The sequence below is a fragment of the Amblyomma mixtum genome, chromosome 5 (assembly GCF_055824585.1).
Source record: "Amblyomma mixtum isolate Tamu chromosome 5, ASM5582458v1, whole genome shotgun sequence".
In the NCBI taxonomy this organism is placed as follows: Eukaryota; Metazoa; Arthropoda; class Arachnida; order Ixodida; family Ixodidae; genus Amblyomma; species Amblyomma mixtum.
In genome coordinates this window covers 180,554,801-180,581,024 of record NC_143016.1, presented here as the reverse complement: position 1 = coordinate 180,581,024, position 26,224 = coordinate 180,554,801, and the positions used below count along the sequence as shown (strand labels likewise).

General features: G+C 45.2%; 2 protein-coding genes across 2 annotated transcripts; both read right to left on the bottom strand.

The window, feature by feature from the left end:
• Window positions 1–780: 780 nt before the first annotated feature.
• Window positions 781–4,193, bottom strand: LOC149344966 (uncharacterized). Its single transcript, XM_089542699.1, has 3 exons — window positions 4,182–4,193; window positions 2,920–3,066; window positions 781–1,155 (listed from the first exon to the last, which is right to left on the bottom strand). The coding sequence occupies exons 1-3, from the start codon at window positions 4,191–4,193 to the stop codon at window positions 781–783; spliced, it is 534 nt and encodes a 177-aa protein (XP_089398825.1).
• A 14,234-nt stretch (window positions 4,194–18,427) lies between these two features.
• Window positions 18,428–21,645, bottom strand: LOC149344965 (uncharacterized). The gene is made up of 3 exons (XM_089542698.1): window positions 21,628–21,645; window positions 20,214–20,357; window positions 18,428–18,802 (listed from the first exon to the last, which is right to left on the bottom strand). Exons 1-3 carry the CDS (start codon window positions 21,643–21,645, stop codon window positions 18,428–18,430), a joined length of 537 nt encoding a protein of 178 aa, XP_089398824.1.
• Between the last annotated feature and the right edge of the window lie 4,579 nt (window positions 21,646–26,224).

Sequence of the window (26,224 nt, the reverse complement as noted above, 5' to 3'; positions counted from 1 at the left end):
ATTCGTGAGAATTCATCGTTAACTTAAACCAGTTCGTAAAACACGAATCCTTCATGGTATCTGTGTTTTTCACGCTTCTTTAGGTTGACCAGCTTGTAGATAACATGTCAACAAAAGAAAGTGTGTTGTTTCTCAATTCGAACGTCCTTTTTAGCATTATGTTCGTCCGCCATAAAAAAAAAACAGAAGTTTAAAAATAACTGCCGTGACTTTGTGTGCAGCAGTTTACTAAATATTTGAATTCGCAATATTGCAACGTGGTTATGCAAAAAGCTTTCTAAATTGTGTTTTTTGTCATTGCTGCGATTTCGTGTTTTGCTCACCTGATCCTGTTTTTCTTGTGGCACACAAACGAACGACTTGGACATTCTATTACAATTTTCCAAACCCTCACAGCTCTTTTTCTATCTCTTGAACTAGGCAAACCATAGGAGAAAGTTGACGCTGAGAGGAGGTAGCTTTTCCGTCTTCCTTTGATATCACGTAGAATTTCTCTTCAGTGCCGGGAAGTCGCTTTCGTTTCTGTCGTTAATACCTAGCGCAGTGTCCAAGCATTACTTGCAGATTCCTGGCAGTCCAGGACCACGGAACATTTCAACGGCACCGCTCACTAAAAACAGCGCCATGGTAGAAATAAGCTTGGAACCTAGCCACTTTCATCGCAACAGAAAAAGTTTTTTTATTACCAATACTTTGCAAGTTTTTTTCGCACTACTGGCCTCCATACAGACGAGATGATGCTTCGCCAGAAGAAATATTGACCTTGTATAACAAGTTTGACTATCCGGCCCAAGGACCGTCGGCTCCGTATCCGCCTGCAGCGGCGCCTGACGCGGAGGTCCAGGGTCCGGCTCCCCCGTAGCGGCCGGCTGTGTATCTGCCCGCACCCGGGGCTACGGCTGGAGCCGCGACAGGATTTGCGTTAAACACGGCGTCAGCGCTGGCACCCGGGGCGGTTCCCGGCTCGTTGGTGTCCACCGTGGCGCGGAATCCGCCGGCGTCGGCCACGTAGCTCACGGTGCGGAACAGTCCGTTGGCGTCCCGGTAGCCGTACGAGCCGGTCTTGGCGTTGCTGGCGTCGCCCTGCTCCTTGTGGAACAGCCGCGTCCCGAACTCGTCAGTGGTGTCGTAGCCGAAACTGTACGGCTGGGGAGGCTGCAGAAATGAAAGGAGCGAATTCTTAGATCCATAGATCGGATCATTGCGAGAACAGCGTCAATGGCGAAAATTGAATGGGCTGCGAAATCTGAGTTTCCCTTCGTTATCTAGCCATTGGAACGCCCGCAGGTTGTCCACTAACCGAATGAATATTCTTGCCCGGACACTTGCAAACGGCTGTAGTTCCGTACGGGACTCGTAAGGAGCCCCGTTGAGAGAAAAGATATCTAAAGTACACTACCTGAGAAAAGAAATGAGAATACTGACCCTAAGAATATTGCGCGAAAAACTGGAATAAAGAAATAAAGAAATGAAATTTACTCACCTTCGCACTGACCTAATTGTTCAAGAGATACAGGAAAAACTGGGATGCAGTTGGTCTTATGAATTTCTGTTTTTCTGAATATTTCAGAACAGCAGCTGACGCATACTGCAGCAGTGTGAACGAAAATTTCGCTGCCAAGTTCATTTGGCCCATCTTGGCGGCAATAAAACTGTAAATAGACCAACGTCCTCGCTTTCTATATTTTCAACTGCGTTTTGCTCTGAACAGCTGATATATGTACCTATATGTCTTGGGCTTTTTTAATGAGAGGAAAAGGTGGAGAAGAAGCCTTGAGCTGTTGTTCTGAAAGAGTGCGCACATGCCCACATTAGAGATATTTTAGATGCATTAGGACACTTTTGGTCACAAGGTTGTTGGAGCACGCGTGAACATACTCACTTCTCTGCGACGTTCTCAACGTACTAAATATTGCCAAGTCTGTCGAGTTCTTTTTCGTTTACTGACAGTAATCCCTCATTTAAATAAGCAGGGACATGGCTATTAAGTTCTGGGCAGTGGCCACAGGATTGCGGTATACTAGCGCGTCACGCTCATCCTACCCTACGAAACAACACGCATCATATTTGTGGGAAGTTTAGTAAATAGCGTAGATTGTTAGGTTTTGCTAGTTCCCTTGCATGTGGTCTCATCTAGGCGGGCGCGAGAAGTAGCAACGAGGTGTACCATTCAATGCTCAAGTATCCGTGTCCAGAACATTTGTAACATGCTGACAGGGAGCCAAATACGCACATTAAGTACCTTCCATGTCTTGGTTCTTCCTTGTATATGGTAGCGCCAGGAGTTGAGAATATATTTACATATTTTCGTACTAGGGAAACTAAGAAACCGAAGCTTCCTGAGGAGAGTACTCTAATGGTACAGCGCGCCTTCTCTCAGACATATCTCCGAAATTCTAGGAGTTTAATACGTATGAGTACACAGCACACAGTACATACCACTGCATTACTTTGCTGTTCCAATAAAAATGCAGGAGCGACAGAAGGATAGCAACTGATTTAAATCTTGAAGGCTGAGATCATGGAAATTGGCTGCAGAAAGCCATTTATCATTCCGCATTCTCGCTTAACTTTTGGCGATATATGTGCTCTGTCGTTACCACTCCGACCGCTGTGAGCAGAACCTCTGCGTTTGAGCACGACGATAGATACTCTGTATTTGCCTTCGCCTATTTCTATTTCATGGACCATAGCCTGGCAGGACGCATAGAGAAATTTTATAAGCAAAAGAGGGAAATCTGCTGATATTAGAGGAAGTGGCGCCTGCAACTCAAGATTATTCAATTTTATCGAATGCTAAAACTAAACATTTGGTTTCACTTGTATTGGCATTGTCCTGCATTTGTTTATTATAAATCTCAGGAAAATTTCTATCGCTTCACGATTCCAGTTGCCGTCTCTTGGTTACGGTTTACGCACATAGGCGGCACCAGCAGCGGAGAAGCCAGGAGTAGCCGCCGCCGCAAAGATGGGGCCCCGGAACCCTGCGCCCCCGAAGCCGCCGCCGCCGCCGAACACATTCCCCGCACTCACAAAGGCGACGAGGGAGAGGAAGACGAAGGCAGCCTGTAGAAAGAAGGAGCAGTGGCAACACCGGAAATGTCGCGAATAGCTCTCGGATCTCGTGGTATTGCGCGCACAATGAGTTATAGACGTATATCGCCTCGTCCCGTTAAATCTCAGTGCTTTTGCGTGAACTTTCTATCTGTAGCGTAGTAGCGGTCGTGAAGAAAGCCTCCAGAAAGCTGCTATAAGTTGCACTTTATTTTTAGATCTGTCGAGCTTCTGAAATGATTTTAACAACTTTACTCAACAAAACAAGAAGACTATCCCAGAAAGAGAGGCAGGTCATATAAACGCCAGTGTTGGTAGCAATGTGTCGAGAAGTATCATACCCGGAAACCAGCTGTCTTTTTAAACAGACTGCATTGATCCTCTAATGTAAAGAGGCCCCTTATCCGAATAACCTTTTCAAGAGTTCTGCGTGCTTCTTACCCTCTAAACAGTAAACAAAAACAACTAAAGAGGTAATAATGAGGTTTATGCTACGAAAGTGCAGCAGAATTTTTAACCGTGGTGCAAATAGCTCATGGAACCTAATGCCATGCGGTGAATGGTGTTTTTTTAAATGGCAATTTGAGGACCTTTAATTATCATTCTAGCAGTCAAACCGCAGTAACAAGCAACGATTTGTAGGAATTACGCGCTAAACAAAGTATTTTTCTAATAATTCTATGGTGCCTGCATTAACCACTAGGATGCCAGAGCATGGACTCGTTTCGATAATAAACAATTCTTCGCGCAAACGTGAGATACTTGCGTCCAATATCGTGCGTGGCAGATTGAAGGAATTGTTTAACGCTGTCTCTCAGTAAGCCATTCCTTTGAAAAAAGCAATCATAAAATAACTACCCAAACTTTAAAAAGATGACACATCCGGCCACCCTAGTGCTGGCTTCAAAGGCACTGAACTCACAAAAAAAAAGAAATGGTGCGCCGAAAACCCCCTTCTAGCACATTTGAAACACAGTCTTACTTAGACTCATTCAAAGCATTTCTATCATACTTAGCTTATAGCAGGTATATTAGTAACATTAAAGTTAAACTACTTTTTATATAGCCTGAACATTAATCAGACGCCGGTCGAATGCCAGCGCAGGAGTGTCCAATTGATTTCTTACCTTAGATATCATATCCACAAGAAGTATATCCGCAAGCGACTCTTACTCGTGCGGCAGCGGCAGCGCAGACGTTCCGACCAACGCGCGTCCAGCTTTTATACGTGCAGCTGACGGTACGCAACTCACCATGATCCTCGTGAAGGAGCAGACAAGCTGCTTTCTCTCTCACTCTCCCTAACGTGACTTTGTCACGGGCGGCCGTGACGAGGAGCTATTTTGTTTTTTTTTTTTTTCATTTACGCAGTGACTACAACGGCGTGATGGCCTCGACTGCACGCATCTCGGTTTGCAACAGCGAGAAAGTAGCGGCATTGGTGTAACGTTCCATAGTTTAGACTAGAGCATAAGTTTTGTATAGGCAGACTCTTGCGGGTAGCGGCATCTCTGGCTTAGTTTGTCGCAACCGAAAACTCCTGCACTGGGTCGCAGCAAAATAACGTTCTGCATGTATTCCGAATGGAGGCAGTCTAGAGACTGTGCCCCTTTCCTTTCGTTCGACACTGGTCGCGTGGACATCTATTTGGGCTTTGCAGTGAACCTACTCTCGGAGCTTAGTCCGCATTGCAGCGAGTTCTGCGCTGCTGAGAAGGTCGAATCATTATCATCATCATCAACAACCTATTTAAACGCTATACAGTCGTAAGTGCCGATTTTTGATTGATGTCTGCATGCTATCCCCAAGGAAGTATAAGGAAACACTGGGTCACCAATGCAGGTGATCTTGCATTTGCATCCTAGTTCCTACCACACAGAGCACTGATTTTTAAAAATAAGGTTCTCGAAAAAAAAAATAGAATTCTTTAATGGCTTCTCTCGCTATCTTTTTCTTTCTAAAAATAAACCGGAAAAGTTACTTTAAATACGGCCCCTTTGATTGCAGCAGACGATTTTTGTAATCCTTCGAGTCAGTGAGTGTCCTTTAGTTGAAGCGATTAAACAAAGGTTTCCTCAAAGCCCTATTCTGGTCCCTCTCCTGCTCAGTATATTTGGGAATGTACATGTAAACATAGATTATACAAAGAAATGCGCTGTCTGCGCTGATCGCTCCCGCTCATTTTGCCATTATGCGTTAGAACAGATTTGATCACTGTCATAAATGAAGGTGTTAGGTGCTTCAATGACAGGTGTCAGTAATTCTTTCGCGATTAAACTGATCCTAAGGACAAACCGAACTTGGGGTACATCGATAGTGCTCGGGGATCTAATCTGAAAGAGAGTACTCGCATCATAAACAATGTGAGTGAAAGTGAGCGTCTGTGGAATGTGTTTGGTTTCTTTGTTCTTCGAGTTCTTTACGGAACACATCATTTATCATGGATTACCGACTTCCTCAAGTGTTTAGCGCTGTTCGTTCTTTAGCAACGAAGAAAATTGAAAGTTAATGCTGATAATGAGGTTTGAGAGGAGTTGACAAATCATCCCCAAGCTACGCTTTTGCAGTAACGCTTCTGATGGTAATGTGGAAGAAAGGAAAGTGCGCTTCGTTCCCAGTGACAATGACGACGCTTCACGATCAGAAGCAACATCAGGGATCGAATAATATCACTTGTTAGAAAGCTGGGGTACACGCCCAACCTGATTGGAAGTTTGTCTCATACATGAAAATCTTTGTTCAGATGAATTGATAAACAGCAGACAAATTATGTTTGAATCCATTGTCATCGTTTTAGAGAGATAGAGACTTTAATGAATACAAGAGAGGTCTGCCTGGTAGAAAACTGCGACATTTTACTGCATTTTTCACGAGCGATCTCAGGGAATTAGCGTGCTTTACTGGTATCGGTGATCGCACGCGCCATATTACTCACATTTTACGGTGGTTTTAGCAAGAATAAATATTCGCTAAGTGCAAGGTGAAACTATGCGCTGAACACGAATGCACCTATAATGGAGTAAAAAGAAATTAGGCTTTCTTACAACACATTTCCTTTTATTCTGCCCATGTTTAGGAGGAGATTTCGGTCACTAAATAGACGAGGTGCTTACTCAGGGCCACGGAGGTGTACCCCTCCTGCACTGAATTGTGTTATCACGCAGTTAGCAAAGGGATGAGGCTTTTAAACGCGCCACCACAGGTCTTGAGCGCAGCACATAGAGGAGGTTGAAATCTTGTATAAAATCTTCGTAACGGCTAGGATAGCATGTTTTGAAGAGGAAATTTGTTTCCGTTTACAACCCTGAGTATTCTGTGTTTGGATGGATTGAAATCTACCCTAGTGCACGGGCAATATAGCCCTGCTCCGTAAAGGGAGTGTTTCCGCTTTGTTGTCACGAAGCAGCACACCAACCACAAGCCACAGCATGCCGCAAGGCTCCGATTCACCTGATGCGTCAGGGTCTTCAAAACATGCCCCTCTCATAGTGTACGGAAATGTTGTGTACCATGTCGCTGGCACTGTTTTGAGGCGCTTTCTTCATCTGAGAGCTACAGAGTGTACATGTGAGAGAACGCTGCTTGCTGCAGACTGCGGCTCTCTCCATGAGCAACACTAACATTTCTCATTACTTAAGGAGAATGGTCATTCTGAGCGCCTTTTCCAGACAGGTGCCGCAATGTCTATATTATAAAAAGAAATTAGACGCGGTATTCAGACAAGAAATCATGTAGTACGCCCACATATCAAATGTATGTAAGAATCTCGCTGAAAGAATGTCAAACCGGCAGGGTTGTTCAGTAGGCTGCAGTCTCAAATTTCTTAAATTAATCTGCCACACGAGGGTACATGGGAACATCTCATTCATCAATAGAAGCACATATACAAAGTCGAAACACAGTACTTCTGCCAGAAAGAAGCGTAAATTAACTGTTTATAGTCATGATGCGTCGTGTTAGTAAATGATTAAAGTATTTGGTTTTTCATTGTTGCTTACTGCTTATGTGCGCTCTTTTGAAGTTTTGTCGCACTGTTTGTTTATAATTCAGCTCTGGTTGCACTCATCCTGCGCTGATTGCTCTTGATGCGTTCTGGTTTACAAAATGCAAGGTTGCTTTCTGGAAGCCTTGTGAGCCTTGTTAGTGTGAGCGTTGTTATGACCCGGAGTTTTGAATTTACTTATTATTGACGAATTCTAACAGATTACGAAAGGTACAAGGGAACTACAATTTATGATTGGTTTTTCTTCCTGTTCAACGAGCACATAGCAATAAAGCCCCTCAAGAAATGCCAGAAAGCAATTAATAATGTATGGCTGTCTATGATGAAAATTTCTGGGCGCGAACAAACAAAGGACAGCGAAGAAATCACAGGACAAGCGCCTTTTTCACAACTAGTTTAATGGGAAAGCAAAAAAACAATTAAATACGAAAAGATATCACAGGTAGGTACAGATGTTCGCGCCCAGAAATTTTCATCATGAACAACCTACAACTAGCCCAGCTTTCCATTCTGTATGGCTGTCTCTGAAATCAGTCTCTCTGAGCAGTGAGAGCGTGATTAGTGCAAAAATAAAGTTGTAAAACTTGACGCGAAGATAATCATGACTTCAGGTGCTCAAAAAATCCCCAAACTGCTCAGCATAATTTAGGGGTTATGTGGCATATAAATTACTAACCCCTGGTCATGACTGCTGCATTCTATTGTGCTGTTGGAAAAATCAGAAATGTATGCACAGGCAGCGAGAACAAACTGGCTCATATGTTCGGCTCTGTAACAATTATGAAGGGTGTACACCAAATACGTGATTTGGTTGTCATGTATGCTAGTGTGGAAAACAAGCATGCTCAAACTGTTACAAAGTACTATTTCTAGTGGCTTTTTTAGCAATTTCTTCCGGAAGTTCTAAGATTTGGCGCTTCACGTCCCGAAGCAACACATGGGCTATAAGGGACGTAGTAGTAGTGGCAGGTATGTTATATTGGACTACGTGGGGTCCCTTAACACGTGCGGACACTGACACTACACACACCGCTTGCAATTTAACATTTAGTAAAACACTCGACATTCTAGCAGATGCAATATAATGCAACACAGAGAAGTATTAGTGGTTTTTTATACACATTGGGCATTATATGTGCTATTTCTCTGAGAAGCTATTTACACACATGCATATTTTAGGTTACCCCCTAGTGTGTCATCACTGCAGACTCAATCAATGACCGCTGATTATTACTGTTGTGGCCACCCACGGCCACACCTGTCCTGCGAATTTTAAAAAAGTCGTTCCTCGACCTGAACACGTCACACTTTCCTCCCCTTTGTAGCTACAGCAAAAAAGTAACCTAAAAAGGGCGCGGCAGACAAGCCATTGCCTAAAGCATACAAGTCTAACTCATTTTTCATGAGGTAAATATGCGCAATGTTAGAACAGTTAGAAAGTGAACATTTCTTGGTGTCTGTTAACTAAACTATAGCTTTAGAGGATATCATGTTATCTTTGGTCTACTTATGCACAGTGAATTCTTCTGCGCGAGTCAAAAGCTGAAAATTTTCGCTGCCTCTCGATGTATGTATATACTCATTGCCACACATCGGTATATTTAATTACATGTGAAATTTTTTACGTCGTTGCTGTTTATCAGAATCTGTACAAAGTTATTGTGCATACACATATATTCACTGATATAGCATTTGCTTATACTATATACTATACTTAACTTGGCACTACCGCACGTTTTTTCTTCATGCTGGCATTTTTCAATTTTGATTGTTTAGGGTGCCTGTCCCTGGTTGTCACTTCCATGCCAGTTATGTCTAGAATCATCAATTTTGTACATCCATTGTGAATACTGCTGTTTTCTTTAATAAACTTTCGTTTGTACACAATTATTTACGCTTATGCTTCTCAAGCGAGCGCCCTCAGCAGCTGCTATGCAGTTTAGAAGAACGTCAATTTGGGCTAGATGGTGCATTATTTGAGATTGAAATGGCAATAGCGCTACAGCAAGACGTACACAAGAAAGGCTGACCCAGGACAAGCGCTCACTTCATCTGAGTTTATTTACTGCCAGCCAGCAAATATATAGAAATATTTAAGGCATGCGCGAAAAAACCGGTACAACAAGGCATCAACAAAACCGTTCAAGATATGATGTCTCAGTCTTGAAAAGGCGGACCGAAGTATCACTTACAAAATGTAATCCCCCCCTTTTTTTTAAGTGGAATGCTTCGAAAACCTCCCGTGCCCTCATATTTCCACTCCTGCCCAAAATCTTTATCTCCTGAAGTCGTGGTTCGCACTTCTTGCATTGCTGGCATATTTATCCCCCCCCCCCCTCCCCCCTGTTCTGCCGCATCGCATCTGCCACGGCGCACTACGCTTACCATAACAAAGCTTGGATTGGGACCAATCGTTCGCATAGAAGGACGCTCTGTAGCATCATCTTACTGCACATTCCTGCAGAATGAACTCGTACCACATCTACTTGATGGACCTTTCCAAGGTGGTCGTTTCCTCCTGCAGCACGACAGGAGCCCGGTACACACAGCACTCGTCGTCACCTCGCTGAGGGTGGACCTCTCCACTGGCACTTTGGAATGGCCACCAGTGGGTGCCGATCTGAATCCCAAGAGAACTTATGGGGCCTAATGAAGAGTTGTATGGTGGCACGGCGCGTCGCAAACTGCAAAACCGACAACGTACAGGCAGTAATCAAGGAAGAGTGGGAAACACTGCAGGCACGAAGCGACCTCCGTTCCGCACCGTACAAATCCATGCCTTAGCGTGTATCCGCGGTCATTGATGGCGAGGGGGGGGGGGGGGGGGGGGGAATTTACACGGCACTGATACCGTTGTTTGTGTAAAGCAAGAATGCCGACCAATTTTTAGGCTGGTTTTTATGAAAATAAATTACTTCCATTTATTACATATATGTTGGGGCTTTTAACCAGCTTCATTGCACGCACAAAGCTAACGTTGAAGTGCACAGATTTGCTAGTCTACCTAGTCCACCGGATCGAACCTTACAGCGTTTGGTTTGTACGTGGGTCGTGTAATGTAGTGTGGTCAAAATTTACGCAAAAATTATTGGCGTGTGCAGGCGAGTGCTGCTAACACGTATAAATGTAAGGGAAGAGGTGGTTTTCAACTCCTGGAGACGAAAACGTTGAGTTAAAACAGGACACCACAGACATGGCCTTTTGTTCGTCGACTCAGCTTCACTCTAACGGCCATTACGCTGTCGATATCGCAGCACGGCGAGCGCCGGTCACGCGCCGGTTGCCTTTCCGTATCTCTACCATGCAGTGAAAACAAAGAAATGAAAAAATAAACACTACCCACGTGACATATATTGCGTGGGACCGTTTAGGCGAGAAGGAGCGCGACGCATCGAGCCGAGCTAATGACATTCTTGTCCATCAAATGGGGCACCGGCACGACTGTCACGATTATAAAGGAAGGAAAACGGAGGAGACGCGCTGCCCATGCAACACCCTGGAAGAAAAGTGTGGACGAAATCACGCTGTTTTTCTCGATCGGGAGGCCATCTTGTCCAGGCGCAGCTTAGCAGCGGCGTCGTAGTTGCTGTTTACAAACTGGGAGGGAGCAGCAGGATACGGCGTACCATTTGAGGTGCTGCGTAGGCGCAGTTTGCTAAACTGCTATGGTCTCTGTTTTTGTTCGTGCTCAAAGGCTGACGTTGACGTAGTTCCCTCATATCTCAAGGTGGAATTCAGTGCAAAACTCTTCTTGTTGGGTGCACAGATTTGAACTCGCTCGGCGACAGCAATAGCACGGGCATTTTGTCTACTACCACACCGCTCGGAGCCGTCGGGACACCGACGCTGTTTACTGAGGGACATTCGCGCTGATCGTTCGCCAGCGATTCATATGGGCGTGTGCTACAGAGAGGTCGTCGGCATATTGTGCGAACGTTTTGTGCATTCTGTTTGTGCCATTCGTGCAGTGTGCGTGAGCAGTGTGTTTGTGCGTATGCCTATTTCCATCGGCAGTGAAACCTCGTTGCTACTTATGCGTGTTCTTGCAACGCTCCATCGATTGTGACCGGGGTGGACTATAATATACTAGCTTTTTTTCCTGCGATTGTGCTTGTCTGAGCGGCGGGGATCATGACATGGGCGGAGAGCGGTATTGTAAAATAAGCAGCTGCGCTCGCTTTGTTCTTGGTATATAGAAACTTCGTTCCATGCCCGTTTGAAGCGTGTAAAGTTTGAAGCTTCTTGCGAGCTATTTGCCTCTGGGACATGCCGGGCTCAAGTTTATTTGTTCATATCGATGTCAAGGCGGTATTTCTGGTCGCACGCTATTTTTAGATGTATTTTCTGCAGCAGGCTGTGCAACTGCTATTCTGGCTAAGGTCATGGTAAAAGAGTGCCAAAAAGGCGAAGCATTTTCGCACTTTATGATAGCGAAAATATTTCAACTGTCCAAATCGCTCCTGGATTTCGTTTTCCACCATTCATGCATTGTATGAACATTTTTGTTTTGAGCTTTCACACTGCAATTAAGCTCTAACCGATTTTGGAAGCCTTTTCTCACTCGTGTGTATTGTGGCCATGTCCGGTGGTAGTGCAGTTTGTCGCAAAAATACTTAGTGCAATGGGAATGCACATGTGCATTGCATTTAAATGGTGTCGGTGGTTATGCTGAAGAAATATAGTTTGATGTGTTTATTACGTACAATAAATTCTCTTTCATTATCTCCGTAGTGGATCACAGCCGCCGCGGTGGCCTAGTGGTTATGGCGCTCCGCTGCTGACCCGAAAGATCCGGGTTCGATACCGACCGCGAAGGTCGAGTATCGATGGAGGCGAAATTCTAGAGGCCCGTGGACTGTGTGATGTGAGTGCACGGTAAAGGACCCCAGGAAGTCGATATTTCCGAACAATGTCACTACGGCATCCCTTATAGCCCGAGTTGCTTTGGGACATTGCAAGTAACTTAAACTAAACTCTCTTTTGTAGATTGCAAGTAAACTGCACTTCTATGCAGTTACTTTACAGGCTAGAATTTCACAAAGTAGAGAATATTGATGCGTACACATGCAGGTCTGCACGCAAAACATGAAACATATAAAGCGAAACTTATATTCGAGCCTCTGGGTACTCCTAAACTTCTTGAAGCAGTCTGGAGAGCTACGGTTATGTAGATTATGCATCAAAATAGATCTGTGGGTGTGAAAAGTGCGATGTTCCGATGCCAGAATGGTGGATTTATGGATCATTCTTAAAGGGGCGGCGGGAGGTGCCATGGAACATGTATTTCTTGGACTTTTTTCGTTGAGAAAAAGGAATCCAGCATGGTTTTCCTATGTAAAATTTCAGGCTTTGTGAGGGAAGGCAACACTCCCCTCTATAAATTCTCCCCTGTCATGCTACTATATGCACTGCCGGCGTCACCTCTGAGTGGCTCTTGGAGTCGTGAATCAAAAGTCATTGTTGGCACGGCCACCATTATGAACACGTTATTATACTATTAGGGTCAAGAACTCAATATTTTAGTACATTTGCTCATCCTCACTGCTGTGTCAGAAAGCATTCTTGCCACGGCCAGCCGCACGAAAACATTTTATTAAGATAACTAGAGCATTAAAAACCAAAAACAAAACATTGCAGGATTTTTCTTGTCTTTACTGCTAAAGCAAAAGGCACTGTTGACACAGCCACCTGCTCAAAATGTCAAGGTGCCCAAGATGCTGGTAAGATATCAGTGCACGTTAAAGAACCCCAGGTGGTCTAAATTTTCAGAGCCCTTCACTACGGCGTCCCTCATGGTCTGAGTCACTTTTGGACGTTAAACCCCCATAATCATAAACCAAACATACGCAATTAAACATTCAGGTTGCAATTTTCAACATCAAGAGCAGCATTAAAAGGCAGGTTGAACACTATTCTGGCGTACGACCATGCATGGCAGCATTGCTCACGACTGAGCCAAAAGCATGCAGGCACGGCAAAGCTGAAAGGGTTGTGCTATCCATCAGAGAGTGCGATTAAAGCGTGGCAGTATGTGGGCCACTTTTATACGAGCTTAGCATGCAAACTATCACTTGCTAAGGGAACTCTTGCATGAAGTTCTAAATTGATTCCGGCGAAGAAAAACTTTTTCCAGCCCCATTAGTACATTTTACAGCTAGCTGTTCACTCAAAAATCATTATGCTCTCAAATACAAAGTGTTGCAGAGCGCCATTTAAATATAAGCCTTGTGCCAGCTAGCTGAACGCGGAAAGCTTCTAGGGTAGCGAAGTACTACAAATCTGTCCATGCTCCACTTCGAATACTGGGACCGTACTCACGTCTATACGGATGGATCAGTAACCTCTACTAGTTCTGCTTGCGCTGTGGTCGTTCCTGCGCGACAGACTCAAATTCACCAACAAATCTCGCATCGGACTACCTCTACTGGAGCAGAGTTGGCCGCACTTCTTGCGGCGGTACAGTATATCTCACAACAATCACCTCAAAAATGGGCTGTTTTCTGTGATTCAAAAACTGCCCTACAATGTCTTCAATCTGCCTTGAGACATAGCTACCATGAGCAACTTATAGCGGAGATACGATATCTGCATCACCAGGCAATCGAACAAGACCATGAAATCATCTTCCAGTGGGTACCAGGCCATAGCGGCATTGTTGGTAACGCCTTAGCTGACGATGCTGCTCGATCGGCTCACGAGACAACCAACACTGTCCGCATACCACTGACAAGAGCTGACGCAGCAAGGCACCTTCAACTGCTCGCCCGAAACCTGACTGTAACATCGTGGTCTGCCCCTGGAGGTTGGACACCCCGCTCGCATCACTTCAACCTCTTGCTCCAACATCATATACCATTCGGCCTCCCCCGCAGTGATACTACGCTGTTGTGCCGCCTGTGGCTGGGAGTGGCGTTCACAAACGCCTATTCCCATCTCATCTCAATGGCTGACTCTCCTGCGTGTGGCCAGTGTGGTTGTGACGAGACGATCAGCCACCTCCTCTGTGACTGCCCTCGTTTTGAGCGAGAGCGCGGTTGCCTAGTTGCTTCTCTGCTCCGCTTGGACTCGCGTCCTTTAACAGAGTCTAACGTTCTGGGACCTTGGACGCAACCTTCCAGACAACGGAAAGCGGTGAAAGCGCTCCTGAATTTCCTAAGGGACTCAGGGTTGCATTCCCGCCTATAATCTAAGTTTTCTGTGCGCGCCCTCTGTCCCTGTGTCATAGTGGTCGATGGACACTTGACAGACTCATTTCTTTGCCGCTCTTTTTCCTTTTTTCCCCTTTGTTCCCCTCCCCAAGTGTAGGGTAGCCAACTGGGCATCGCCTGGTTAACCTCCCTGCCTTTCCGTCCTTTTCTCTCTCTCTCTCTCTCTCTCTCAGAAAGCTTAAGTTTAAAAGCAATACTTCACACTGCATTAAGTTGGGATAGTTGCTTCGGAAACATCATGAAATGCACAGCGTGATCCAATAGACACATTATATAAAACAGATGTGAATGATGATACACGGCACAGAGTTATATTTCACTGGCACCGCATGTAACAGTATATATCAGAAAGAGTACACAAACAAGCATAATCTTCAAAATGTATGCTAGATTCGGTTTTCCTTTCTTCTTCCATACTTCGGCAGCAGCTGTGTAATGACACGCAATTTCACTCAACTAAACTTTTCTGCCATTCACCCCATCGGTTGAAGTAAACTTTCTAGCCCTGCCATCAACACGACACTGCGATGAAACCGATGTCATTATACCAGCATATTTCGCGAAGTGCAACCCGCAAGAATCCCAGGGACGCATACCTCCGCCTTCGCAAAACGAAGCAGGCAAAAGCAGCGAAAGACATTGCGTACCTTGGTAGGCTATCGCAATGAGTGAAAGTTCCTTCCCGCGCTTCCGATAAGCGCCTTCGGCGAATGCTACTTGCTTATGTCCACGGCCGGACTGTTTCGTTCCAATAAGAGAGCGGGGATGACGCGTAGACTAGGCGGCCCAGAGCAATAACGGGAAGCAGCCGAAAGCCTCGCACGAATAATTTCAAAGTTTCCCGTACATGAACAATGGCCAGATAGCAAAGCGCATCTCGAACTAGAATATCTTTGGGCCAGCTTCTTCGCTGGGTTTGAAACGTGCGCGCAATTGCTCAGGCCGTCGGCACGAGCGGAGCTGCGGGGAGAAGTAAACAAGAGTGCGCCCGGAAAACATGGCGCCAAGGTCGTTTCCGGCTTCAAAAAGTGTCACGTGACGGCCTCTTCTCTAAATTTTACTTCCTCCTTTATTTCGATCACAGATAGCTGCGGCTAGATGGCCTTGAGATGCAGTTTTCCCTTTAGTCACTCAAGTTTTTCCGAGTTCTAATACCTGAGGCGTGTTGTATACGACTGTTGCTCGCTGCTTAGGCTTCTTTGCGGACTAAATTCCCTGGAGAGCGACAAACACGTTATAACCTTTTTCACAGTTCGGTTTAGCACGAATGATAAGTTATACTCCGATATTAGTCACCATGGCTGGCCTGCACCGCGCGTTTGTTTCACGGCTTGGGCAAAGGGCGATTTGCCAGCGGCGTCCGCTGTCTCTGGTGGTGGCGCTGTTAGCCAACACGCATTAACAACCCCCGCTTGAAAAAATGAAAATTACTCACTTCTGCTTCAAACAACGACCGCGGCAAGCTGATGTAAGCCATTTAATGTGCATTCGCGGCTTTAATTTTTCACGATCTCGCCAATTTAATAAAGATACTTGAAAGATAACATGTCTGAGAGTAGCCTACGCATTTTGGCAAGTATTCAAAACGGCCAGTGGCAGCATTTATGTTCACTGCATGCATTTTTCTCAGTTTACTGCAGTGGACTTTCCTCTGTCGTCACGTGCACATGAAAAGCATCGAAACACGTGAGCCAAAGTCTTGAAAAAAGCTTTTCTTTTGAAAGAAAAGTAGTAGACTTCGGCTCCGAAAGCAATGCGATAGCAAATGAACAGTTATCTTACAAGCCACTACATGACGTCTCAGGTAGTTACTGTCCAGCGTTACGTCCACCAGTCCCTTCCTGTCGTTGAGTTCGTTGTGTTTAAAAGCAAGGCGCACAAGAACTCCTGAGTCATGAGATTCGCCGTGTACACTTCGTGGCTGTGGCTTGTATTGCTTTGGCAGTCTAGGAAGGAAGACCACAGAAATTTAGGTTGGAAATTGTGTTTCTTCTAAACAAATCACCCGCAGCAGTTTCCAGGAGCCCTTCACAACAAGCAGCTCAGCAACTAACTGCGTAGCTGTTACTGTAGCGTCCACCTGCTTTTGAGACGAGAGATGTAATGTTTCTCTAGCGACCACTCTTGCTGTCGAATTTGCGCATTCTGTACCAGCCACTACAGGAGCAATCTGGCCAGACATGTAGGAAGCTGCTCTCATCGCCTGTGATCTGCAGCATGCATGAGAAGGACACGTGTCCCCCTGTGGAATTATAGAAAGGTACGGAACGCTCAAACATTTTTGCGAGTCGCCAGCACTAAGGAACGCAATCAAGGCACGAGCGCCAAAAAAACGAAAAATGCGCCCAAAAGCGTTCCAGGAATTTCTAACGACACAGGTTGTCAAAAACGCGATACCCAACCGCGATACCGGGAACACAATTCAAACGTGACTGACCAAGGGAACTACCTGCTGCGACGGCGCGCTGGCGTCTCCTGTCTTTGCAATCAGTGCGCGGAGCGGCAATGTATAGTACCACACTCGGCGTCTGTCACGATGAGACTTGTTATCATTGGTGAGGCCGTAAGACGGACGCGTGCGCTCCAGACCAGCCATGCTCTCATCTTCCAGGAAACCAGTTAGGACGGCTAACTGGGCTGGTTGGTAAGGGTTCATACTCACGTTAAATCTGCACGTAAAACAGAGATTCCTGTTTGGTGTCCGTGCTTTTCGCCCTGGTTTCCTTTCATATATTTGAGGATAACGTCCTCCCCAGTGGAATGTGTGCCGCTTTTTAGTTTGATGCCTGTTTTCAGCATTAAGGCCATTCGTTTCAAAATAACTGACATGACATTGTTTAGTTGCGGTATTCCAAAACTGTGAATCCGCTATATTGCAACATTGTTGAGCCAAACTCTTGAAAGAGTATAGACGCGTGACTTTTTGGCGAGTGTTTTCTTCATTGTAAGGTTGCGCAAGGCACTATTCTACACGGATTTCCAGGCGATTTTCTCGTACGACCGGTGAATAGTTCATAAAAATATTTCTTTCTCGGGATGATTCGGTTTCGGTTCCAATAGCCGAATGGTGATTGTGATGTCAGTGTGGTTTTGGGTAACGTGAGGCTAGGAGAGAGAGAGAGAAACAAAATGACGGAAAGGCAGGGAAATTAGCCAGGCGATGCCCAACAGAGTACCCCACACATGGCGAGGGACGCCAAAGCAATATAAGCGTTGCTTCTACATTCATTGTGATTCCAGCTCTTGAGAAAGGCGGGCTTCAGGACTGTAGTGAAATAAAACGACGAGGCAGAGATTGTAACGCATTTTTTTCATGCCTCAATTGACAGATAACCACACTTTGATGTCAAAACCATCGTTCGTAGGTTAAAACCATAACCGAAACAGCATGACAAAAACTTTGAATATAAATTATTTAGCGGGATTTAGAAGAATGCCACATGTTGACTCATGTCAGCAGTGTCTTTCGCATTTTTGTAGACAAGAAAAGATGCCACCAAAATAAGGTGTCTATACCCTTTCAAACTATTATGCTAATATGGCTGCCTTCCAGCGTTTAGCTAATCTCATTATGTTTGTCTGGTAGGCCATAAACGATCGAGTTCGACCTCCTGCTATCATTTACAACTCCGTTAATACTGTTTTCTGCGTCTTGAATTCGACGATTTATGGCAGAAAGTTTATCCTCGGAGGAGGTGACTTAGCCGTCTTTCCATGATATCGCGTCTAATTTCTTTTCGCGTTGGTGAGTCGCTTCCGTTTTATTCAGCGATACAGCGTAATTTGAAAGAGGGACGAAGGAAGACAGACCAGGACAGCGCTCGACCTAGTCTGTCCTCCATCCTCCCTGATTCACATCGCGCTGTATCGCTCAATGAATTGCCAACTTTCCCAAGCTTCAGCTTCGTTTTATGTCTTCAATATGTGATGCAATGTCCCAATCATTTTCAAATTTCAGACAGTTCTGGACAGAAATTCCGTGCAACGGATCAGCTTAATTATAACAGCTACATGCTACCAATAAGCTGAGAACCCGCTAGCGGCTGCCAAACAAAACATTTTTTATTGCCAATAGTTAGAAGTATTTTGCACACTACTGCCCTCCATATAGACTAGAGGATGCTTCGCCAGACGGGATATTCGCCTTGCATAAGAAGTTTCACTATCCGGCCCAAGGACCGCCGGCACCGTATCCGCCTGCAGCGACGCCTGACGCAGAGGCCCAGGGTCCGGCTCCCCCGTAGCGGCCGGCTGTGTATCTGCCCGCACCCGGGGCTACGGCAGGAGCCGCGACGGGATTGGCGTTAAACACGGCGTCAGCGCTGGCACCCGGGGCGGTTCCCGGCTCGTTGGTGTCCACCGTGGCGCGGAATCCGCCGGCGTCGGCCACGTAGCTCACGGTGCGGAACAGTCCGTTGGCGTCCCGGTAGCCGTACGAGCCGGTCTTGGCGTTGCTGGCGTCGCCCTGCTCCTTGTGGAACAGCCGCGTCCCGAACTCGTCTGTGTTGTCGTAGCCGAAACTGTACGGCTGGGCTGGCTGCAGAAATGAAAGGAGAAAATTCTTACAATCACAGATCGGAGCACGGCGTCAAGAGCGTCAATCGAGAAAATCCAATGGGCTGCGAAGTCTGAGTTCACTGCGTCCTTGGCCAACAAATCCCGCAGGTTGATCACTCACTAAAAAAGTATTTTTACCCGCGCAGTTGGATGCGGCTCCGTAGGGGATCCGTGAGGAGTCCCTTTGAGAAGAAGGATATGTAAAGTACGTTAGCTGATAAAATTTAAACCTGTAGAGTGAATGGCACCCATGTAGAGGAAAATAAATGTGTAACAGATGAAGTATAGGCAGAAATGCTGCAGATGTCCTAATTTTTTGTTTTCCAGCATTTTACAGCCGGTAACCAATTTGTATAGAGGTCATGTTTTTTTGTGATCCCTTTTCTTAGAACTGCCGGAGACTAGAACGCTGTGCACCGTGTATGTCGCATCAAAACAGTGATTTTTTTCGTGCTGTGAATTAATTTGTCATGTGCACATTCAACCCCTCTCCAACGAGGCGGTGCAACTTTCCAAAGAAAAAAAAGTTTTTTTTTTATTGTGGTGCGTATTAAGTTATTATGGTGCGTATTAAGTTATATTTTAGGGTAGAAAGAACCCGAGGTGTTAGATTACATGAGCCCAGTGGCCATTTTCGGACTCATTTGTGCGAGTGATTATGGAACGTTGGCAGCAAAAATAAATTGTCTCGGATCGCCTGAGATCTTAGGCGACCTCAGGCGAAAAAAAGCGAGTACATTCACGCACGATGCAATACATTCAGACTGAAACATGCCCATGTGTGTCTATTGTGTGTCTTTCTGAACCACGTTGTTAAAAATCTTGCAGATATAAGCCGCGCGTAGAAAAGCAGTTTTTTATTACAGGAAGAGGAAATGTAGCCGCGGTTATAAATTTATTGATGGAAAGTTGTTATGAACAGCGGAAGTGGTTAGGATGTTTCCGTTCACGCTGCAACTTAGGAAGAAAAAAAGGAGCTGCCATAATTTTCTATACTGTAGAAGAATAAGCCTTTTGTCAGACATTTCTTGGGAATGCCGAAAATGATTATGTGAGTGTGCATTAGGCACTGACAATAAACTGATTTACTAACTAAAGCGGTGGCTTTATCAACACTTGATTTTTGAAGGTTAGGATCATGGAAAGTGTGCTGCGCAAAGGCATGCATAGTCCCGTTTTCCTTCGTGATATTTCGAGATATAAATATTTCGAGATATATGCCGCTAAACCTTTCAAATTATAATTATGATATCGAAAGCTACAACAGCACCTGCGATTTTACCGCTGTTATAGTCTTTCTCCACTGATTTATCTTAAATGTAAAGAAATATCCTCATGCATGCTTCTTAGGGAGAGCTCATACTGCCGTCTCTTGATTAGGGTTTACGCACATAGGAGGCACCAGCAGCGGAGAAGCCAGGAGTAGGCGCTGCCGCAAAGATGGGACCCCGGAACCCTGCGCCCCCGAAGCCGCCGCCGCCGCCGTACACATTGCCCGCACTCACAAACGCGACCAGGGAGAAGACGCAGACAGCCTGAAGAAGGAGGAAGATTAACAACGATGAAAACATCGGATTTCTTGTAACGGCAGATGTAATGCGTGAAACTGTCCGAAGCATTTGTAGAAATATTGCCGTGAAAGCTGATCTGCCTGCTTGGTTACACAAGTTTGTTGTGCGTGCAGAAAATCACACTAACAAGAAACATTAAAAAATTGTCTACACGCTTATTGCACAGGTGTGTGCCTCAAACCCGACGTTATTTTGTTGGCGATATACCGAGAAACTCTGCGACTGAGCAGAGTGACTGTGCTTCTTTTTTCATAGGGCTTGATTAAGTAATTTGCATCGATACAACTCCCTGAAAAAGGTTTCACGACTTTTATATGCTGTGCGTCATTCAGAGATTTCATGAGTGGATTTGATTGCAGGTAATGTAGTCTTAGTTATGTTAATCTGGCGAAAAATGCGAATAAATCTTTAACTTGCAGGGTGACAGCCGGCGCAGCGCTAGATAATTGTGGAAAACGCAGATGGGGTACTCTAATCTCTCGTTAAAGAAAAACAAACAATACATGCACAATCGTAGCGGAATCAGTAAATAGATTGTCGGGGCCACTGACAATTATAATAAACACCTTCAACGGCAATAACCTAGGATCCCGAAAGCTGACTACGCTTCAAAAACACTTTCTATCTGTGCAGATGGGTAGAGACGAGTGGAGAGCTCGAGAGCCATAAAGGAAGAGGGAAAGGAGAACCTGCAGGGAAGACGAGAGGCAGATTAATTGTAATGGAGGACTCTCACTTTCTCAAACATGCGCAACATATCCAGCACAACACGCGCACAAGTAGCAACATTCTGTGACGAATAAAAGCCTCAGCATACCAAAGAGCAGGAACACTGCAATCTGCCATGGTACAAGCTGCCCATTTTGTTCTTTGAATTCCTTCGTAAGTTTCCTTGCATAATAATTACACTACATTATGTACACTTCCACATACTAAATGGGGACTTACTCTAATGAAATTTTCAGACGCTTTTGCTACCCTATGCAGAAGGCATTAAAAATTTTACAATAGAAATAAAACAGAAATTTATTTGGCCCTTATGGCCTCTCCGAAGGGTTACTCGGAGCTTCCAACATAGCTATACTCGTACTTGGCTAAAGTAATAAACCAAACGTCGGCTTGAATATGAATATTAGACTGAATTTAACTTAAGGTCGAATTGCTACCACATTGCCCTTTGATATTATTGTGATAATACTGAAACGCAAGCGAAACATTGTCATTGAGCTCTTACCTGAGATATCATATCCATGAGAGACGTAACCACAAACTTTTGTTCAGCGGAGGAGGAGCGCGAATGCGATGCTGGCCACGGGGAGTCCAGCTTTTATATGCGCAACCTGGACATATGCAACGCATCGCGCTCCTCGTGACGGGGGAGACAACCGGCCTCACTCTTTCTCTCTTCCTCTCTCTCTCTCTAACGTGATTTTGTCACGGGCAGCGAAGTCAGCAGCAGCACCGTGACGATGTACTTCATGGTTTGGTGCAATTTGTGCGGTCGCTACACCAGCATGAAGGCCTGCAGGGCGCGCATCACACTCTCCGAGACCAAGAACCAAATGCGGCAGCGCTAATGTGCGAGGCCGCATTAAGACAGTATCTAACAAAAGGCTTTTCCGGGTGAAGGCGTCGCTGCTATAGTACGTCTCGAACAACTCCTTCGCTGTCCGCTCAGAAATTTATTACGAAGGCAGGCCGAGGAAAATGAATCTAAGGAACCTGTGCTGTCCGTCGTTTGATCGAGCGGGCCCGGGCTCACTTCGGGCTTTAACTCGGCCCTGTCATGAGGAGTGAGGGTTATGCGCAGCGTAGATATGTCTCTCACCTCTTTGCGAGAATTGTGCTAGGCGCGCGGTCTCTCCCATGTCCAATAATTTCGGACAAAATTTTGAAAAGTTTGAAAATTGTAAGAGACTTTAACGGAAATATTGAAGAAAATGGTCCATTGTTCTGTTATATAACAAATATTTTTTTAAATTCTTTCCATCGGTTGTATCGAACAGTTAAGGCTACTTTAGAAAAACAATGCGGATCGCTTTTGACGATAGCGATAACGTTAATAGAAAAGAAATGCAAGACTGCCGTCGGGTGATCTGCGGATATTTGATTGTTACAGCTAAATCATGCATTATATGAAAAAAAAAATCTGTTCATAAAAGCTTTCTGGCTCAATAATGCTTTTGCCCAGAATTTCTAGGGTATTGTACAATGCAGCTTCGTCATGCCACTCATGTTGCGCCTGGCAGCTCCGCATCAGGTTTCCAATAAATTTAGTTTATTGGGGTTTAACGTCCCAAACAGACACAGGCTATGAGGGACGCCGTAGTGAAGGGCTCCGGAAATTTCCACCACCTGGGGTTCGTTAACGTGCACTGACACCGAACTGTAAACTAGCCTCTAGAACTTCGCCTTCATCGAAATTCGGCCGCCGCGCCTGAGATCGAACCGCGCCTTTCGGGTCAGCAGCCGAGCGCCGTAACCACTGAGCCACCACAGAGGGCAAGGCTGCCAGTCGATTAAGCAATGTGAACGTAAGGTTACCTGCGTGTGCACAGCAAATTATAGCTACCTATTTTATTTCATCCTATAGCCTCCTTTACGTCCGTCTGAGGTTTTCTCTAATGGAACAGGAGGAAGAAACGCTGTATAAACTTGGGTGCGATCGCAGCTGAAGCGATTGAGCGCTGAACGGGCCGCAATTACAGGTGCGGGCCCGCCCCGGGCCCGGTACCCTCTACCGTTATTTAACCGAGCCTAAGGAAATTCTTACGTATGCCCCGACCGGCCCGCCAAGTGTGCGGGCCCGGCTAAGGCCCGAAGCAACACATGAGCTACAAGCGCGCTACAGAAAGGCAAGTGTTCGGGTTACTATGAATTTCAGCGAAAAAAGCGCTTTCTTTTAAAAATATATGAGCAAAATTTTCAAGCTTCTGGTTCTGGTTGATTTCTTCCTTTTTTTGTCCACAAGAAAGTACACAGCCTTGAATATCAAACATACCAAATTGTTGAATATCAATCAACCAATCAATCAATCAATCAATCAATCAATCAATCAGCCTTTTATTTTCTGTATGTTAGAGAAGGAGACAGGACTAAAAGCTCGGAAGCTTGGCAGAGGTCCTGCCCCCTTTTTTCACACTGGCATTGCAACAGACAAGCGGCAATAAATTCTGCGCTATACATTATAGCACAAAAGAAAATAACACACCTTGAAAAAAAAAAGCAGAAAATACCAACACAAAAATACATGCAGCGTCATGACAAAAACTTGTTCAGAAAAAATTTCTTAATAACAGTATTTTAATGCTGGAAGGGGTCAACATTTCTTCGTTTAAGTTATTTAATAGCACTGGCAGCGTATACGAGATAGATTGTTGTGGGTAATATGCTCTAGGTGTAGGAACTAGCCACATTTCTTTATTTCTGGTTTGTGGAATATGGGTGTTTTTTGCAAGTTCTGCCAAATTACCAACATAATTTTCATTGCTCCGCGAAGCACTTTTGAAACTCATTAAAAGTCTGTGTTCGTGTAAAGCTAAGACTGGCAGGATTTCATATTTTAAAAAGAGGTCCCTCGTAGGGAAACAATACCGAACAGCAGCAATGCATCTCACAGCTCTTTTTTGGAGAAGATGTAACTTGGTCATGTTCGTGATACCAGTGGTACCCCAAACGATAATGCAGTATTGTAAGAGAGATAGAATTAAGGAGTTATACACCAACAGCCTAATTTTGACAGGAAGAATGGTGCGCAGGCGCGACGTAACTCCGACAGCTGAAGATATTTTGGATCCGATATAATCCACATGGTCATTCCAAGTCAAGTGTTTTGAAAACATGACACCAAGATTTTTGACAGAATCCACTATCTCCACAGGATCATGGTTTAAACATACATTGAGTGGCCTAAACAATACCTTCCTTTTCGGCAAGTACAACACTATTTTAGTCTTTTTAGGATTAATCTTCAGAAAATTTGCTTTTGCCCATGTATTTAATGCATTAATTGTTCTACCTGCTTTTTCTTCAATATCGTCTTCTGATTTCCCGCAAATGAACACTGAAGTATCATCGGCGTAAGGTACAAATGTACTATCAGGTTCACAATGCACAATATCATTTAGATAAATTAAAAATAAAAGCGGACCCAATATGCTTCCCTGGGGAACTCCTGTGCAGATATTCTTTACTGAGGACAAGGAGCTTTTAAAGTCTACTTACTGTGTTCTACCTACCAAATATAACCTACCAAAGCCCGTTTTTTGGCTCACATTTTTGGGTTTAATTTTCGCAAGCATATATAAAACAGCTTGTAACATTGCAATCGGTTTGCGACCGATATGAAAGATGAAAGATTAGGAAAAGTGCTTAGCCCGCACACAGAGAGAGAAAGAAGAGAAACTGCATAACACAGCTTCTATGAACTAAGCATTCTTGGATGTTCCGGAGAAGGTCCAGGTTTTCCTCCACGCTAGGCTGCCACAACGATTGGAGAAGTCTGGGCGAATGCTACCAAGAAACGCAAGGTATAATACAATTATGAAGTAATGTGAAACTCTTGAATATCCAGTGTGTAACATTGGAGTGCTAATGTGCGAGCTGAAAACAAGTGAAAACAAGGAAATGAAAAAATAAACACCGCCTACGCGACATATATTGCGTTGGAGCGTTTACGCGAGAAGGAGCGCAGCGCATCGAGCCGAGCTAACGACGTTCTTGTCCATAAAATGGGGCACCGCCACGACTGTCACGATTACAAAGGAAGGAAAACGGAGGGGGCGCCTAGCCCATACAACACCCTGAGAGAAAACTGTAGAGGAAATCACGTGGTTTTTCCACGACCAGGAGGCCATCTTCTCCAGGCGCACCTTAGCAACGGCGTAGTAGTTGCTGTCTACAAACCGGGAGGCAGCAGCAGGCTACGGCGTACCATTTGAGGTGCTGCATTGGCGCACTTTGCTTAACTGCTCGAGTTTCTGTATTTGGTTGTGCTCCCAGGCTGACGTAAACGCCGTTCACTTATATCTCAAGGTGGAATTCAGTGCAAAACTCTCGTTGCGTGCGCAGATTTGAACGCGCTCGCACGACGATAGCACGGGCATTTCGTGCACTACCACACTGCTCCGAGCCGTCGGGACACCGCCGCTGGTCACTCAGGGGCATTCGCGCTCTTCGTTCACCAGGGATTCACCAAACGTGCTCTAAAGAGCGGTCGCCGGCGTATTGTGCGAATGTTTCGTGTCTTGTGCGTGCAGTGTGCTTGTGCCATTCCTGAACTGTGCGTGTGCAGCGTGCAGCACGCTTGGGCGTGCGCCTGTCTCCATCGGCAGTGAAACCTCACTGCTACTTGTGTGTGTTCTTGCAACACTCCATCGATTGTAACCGGCGTTGATTATAACTACCTTTTTTTCCTGCGATTGCACTTGTGTGAGCGGCGGGGGTCATGACATAGGCGGAGAGTAATACCGTAAAAGAAGCAGCTGCGCTCGCTTTATTCTTCGTATAGAGAAGCTTCGTCTGTTTGAAGCGTGTAACGTTTGAAGCTTCTTGCGAGCTATTTGGATCAGGGGCATGCCGGGCTCAAGTGCATTTGTTCATGTTTATGTCAAGTCTGTATTTTTGGTCGCACGCTACTTTTAGATTTATTTCCGGTAGCAGGCTGTACAATTGCCTTTCTGACTAAGGTCATGGTAAAGAAGTACCAAAAACGTGAGGCATTTTCACACTTCATGATAGCGAAAATATTTCAACTGTCAAAATCGCTTCTGGATTTCCTTTGCCACCATTCATGTGATGTATGAGCATTATTGTTTAGAGCTTCCGCAGTG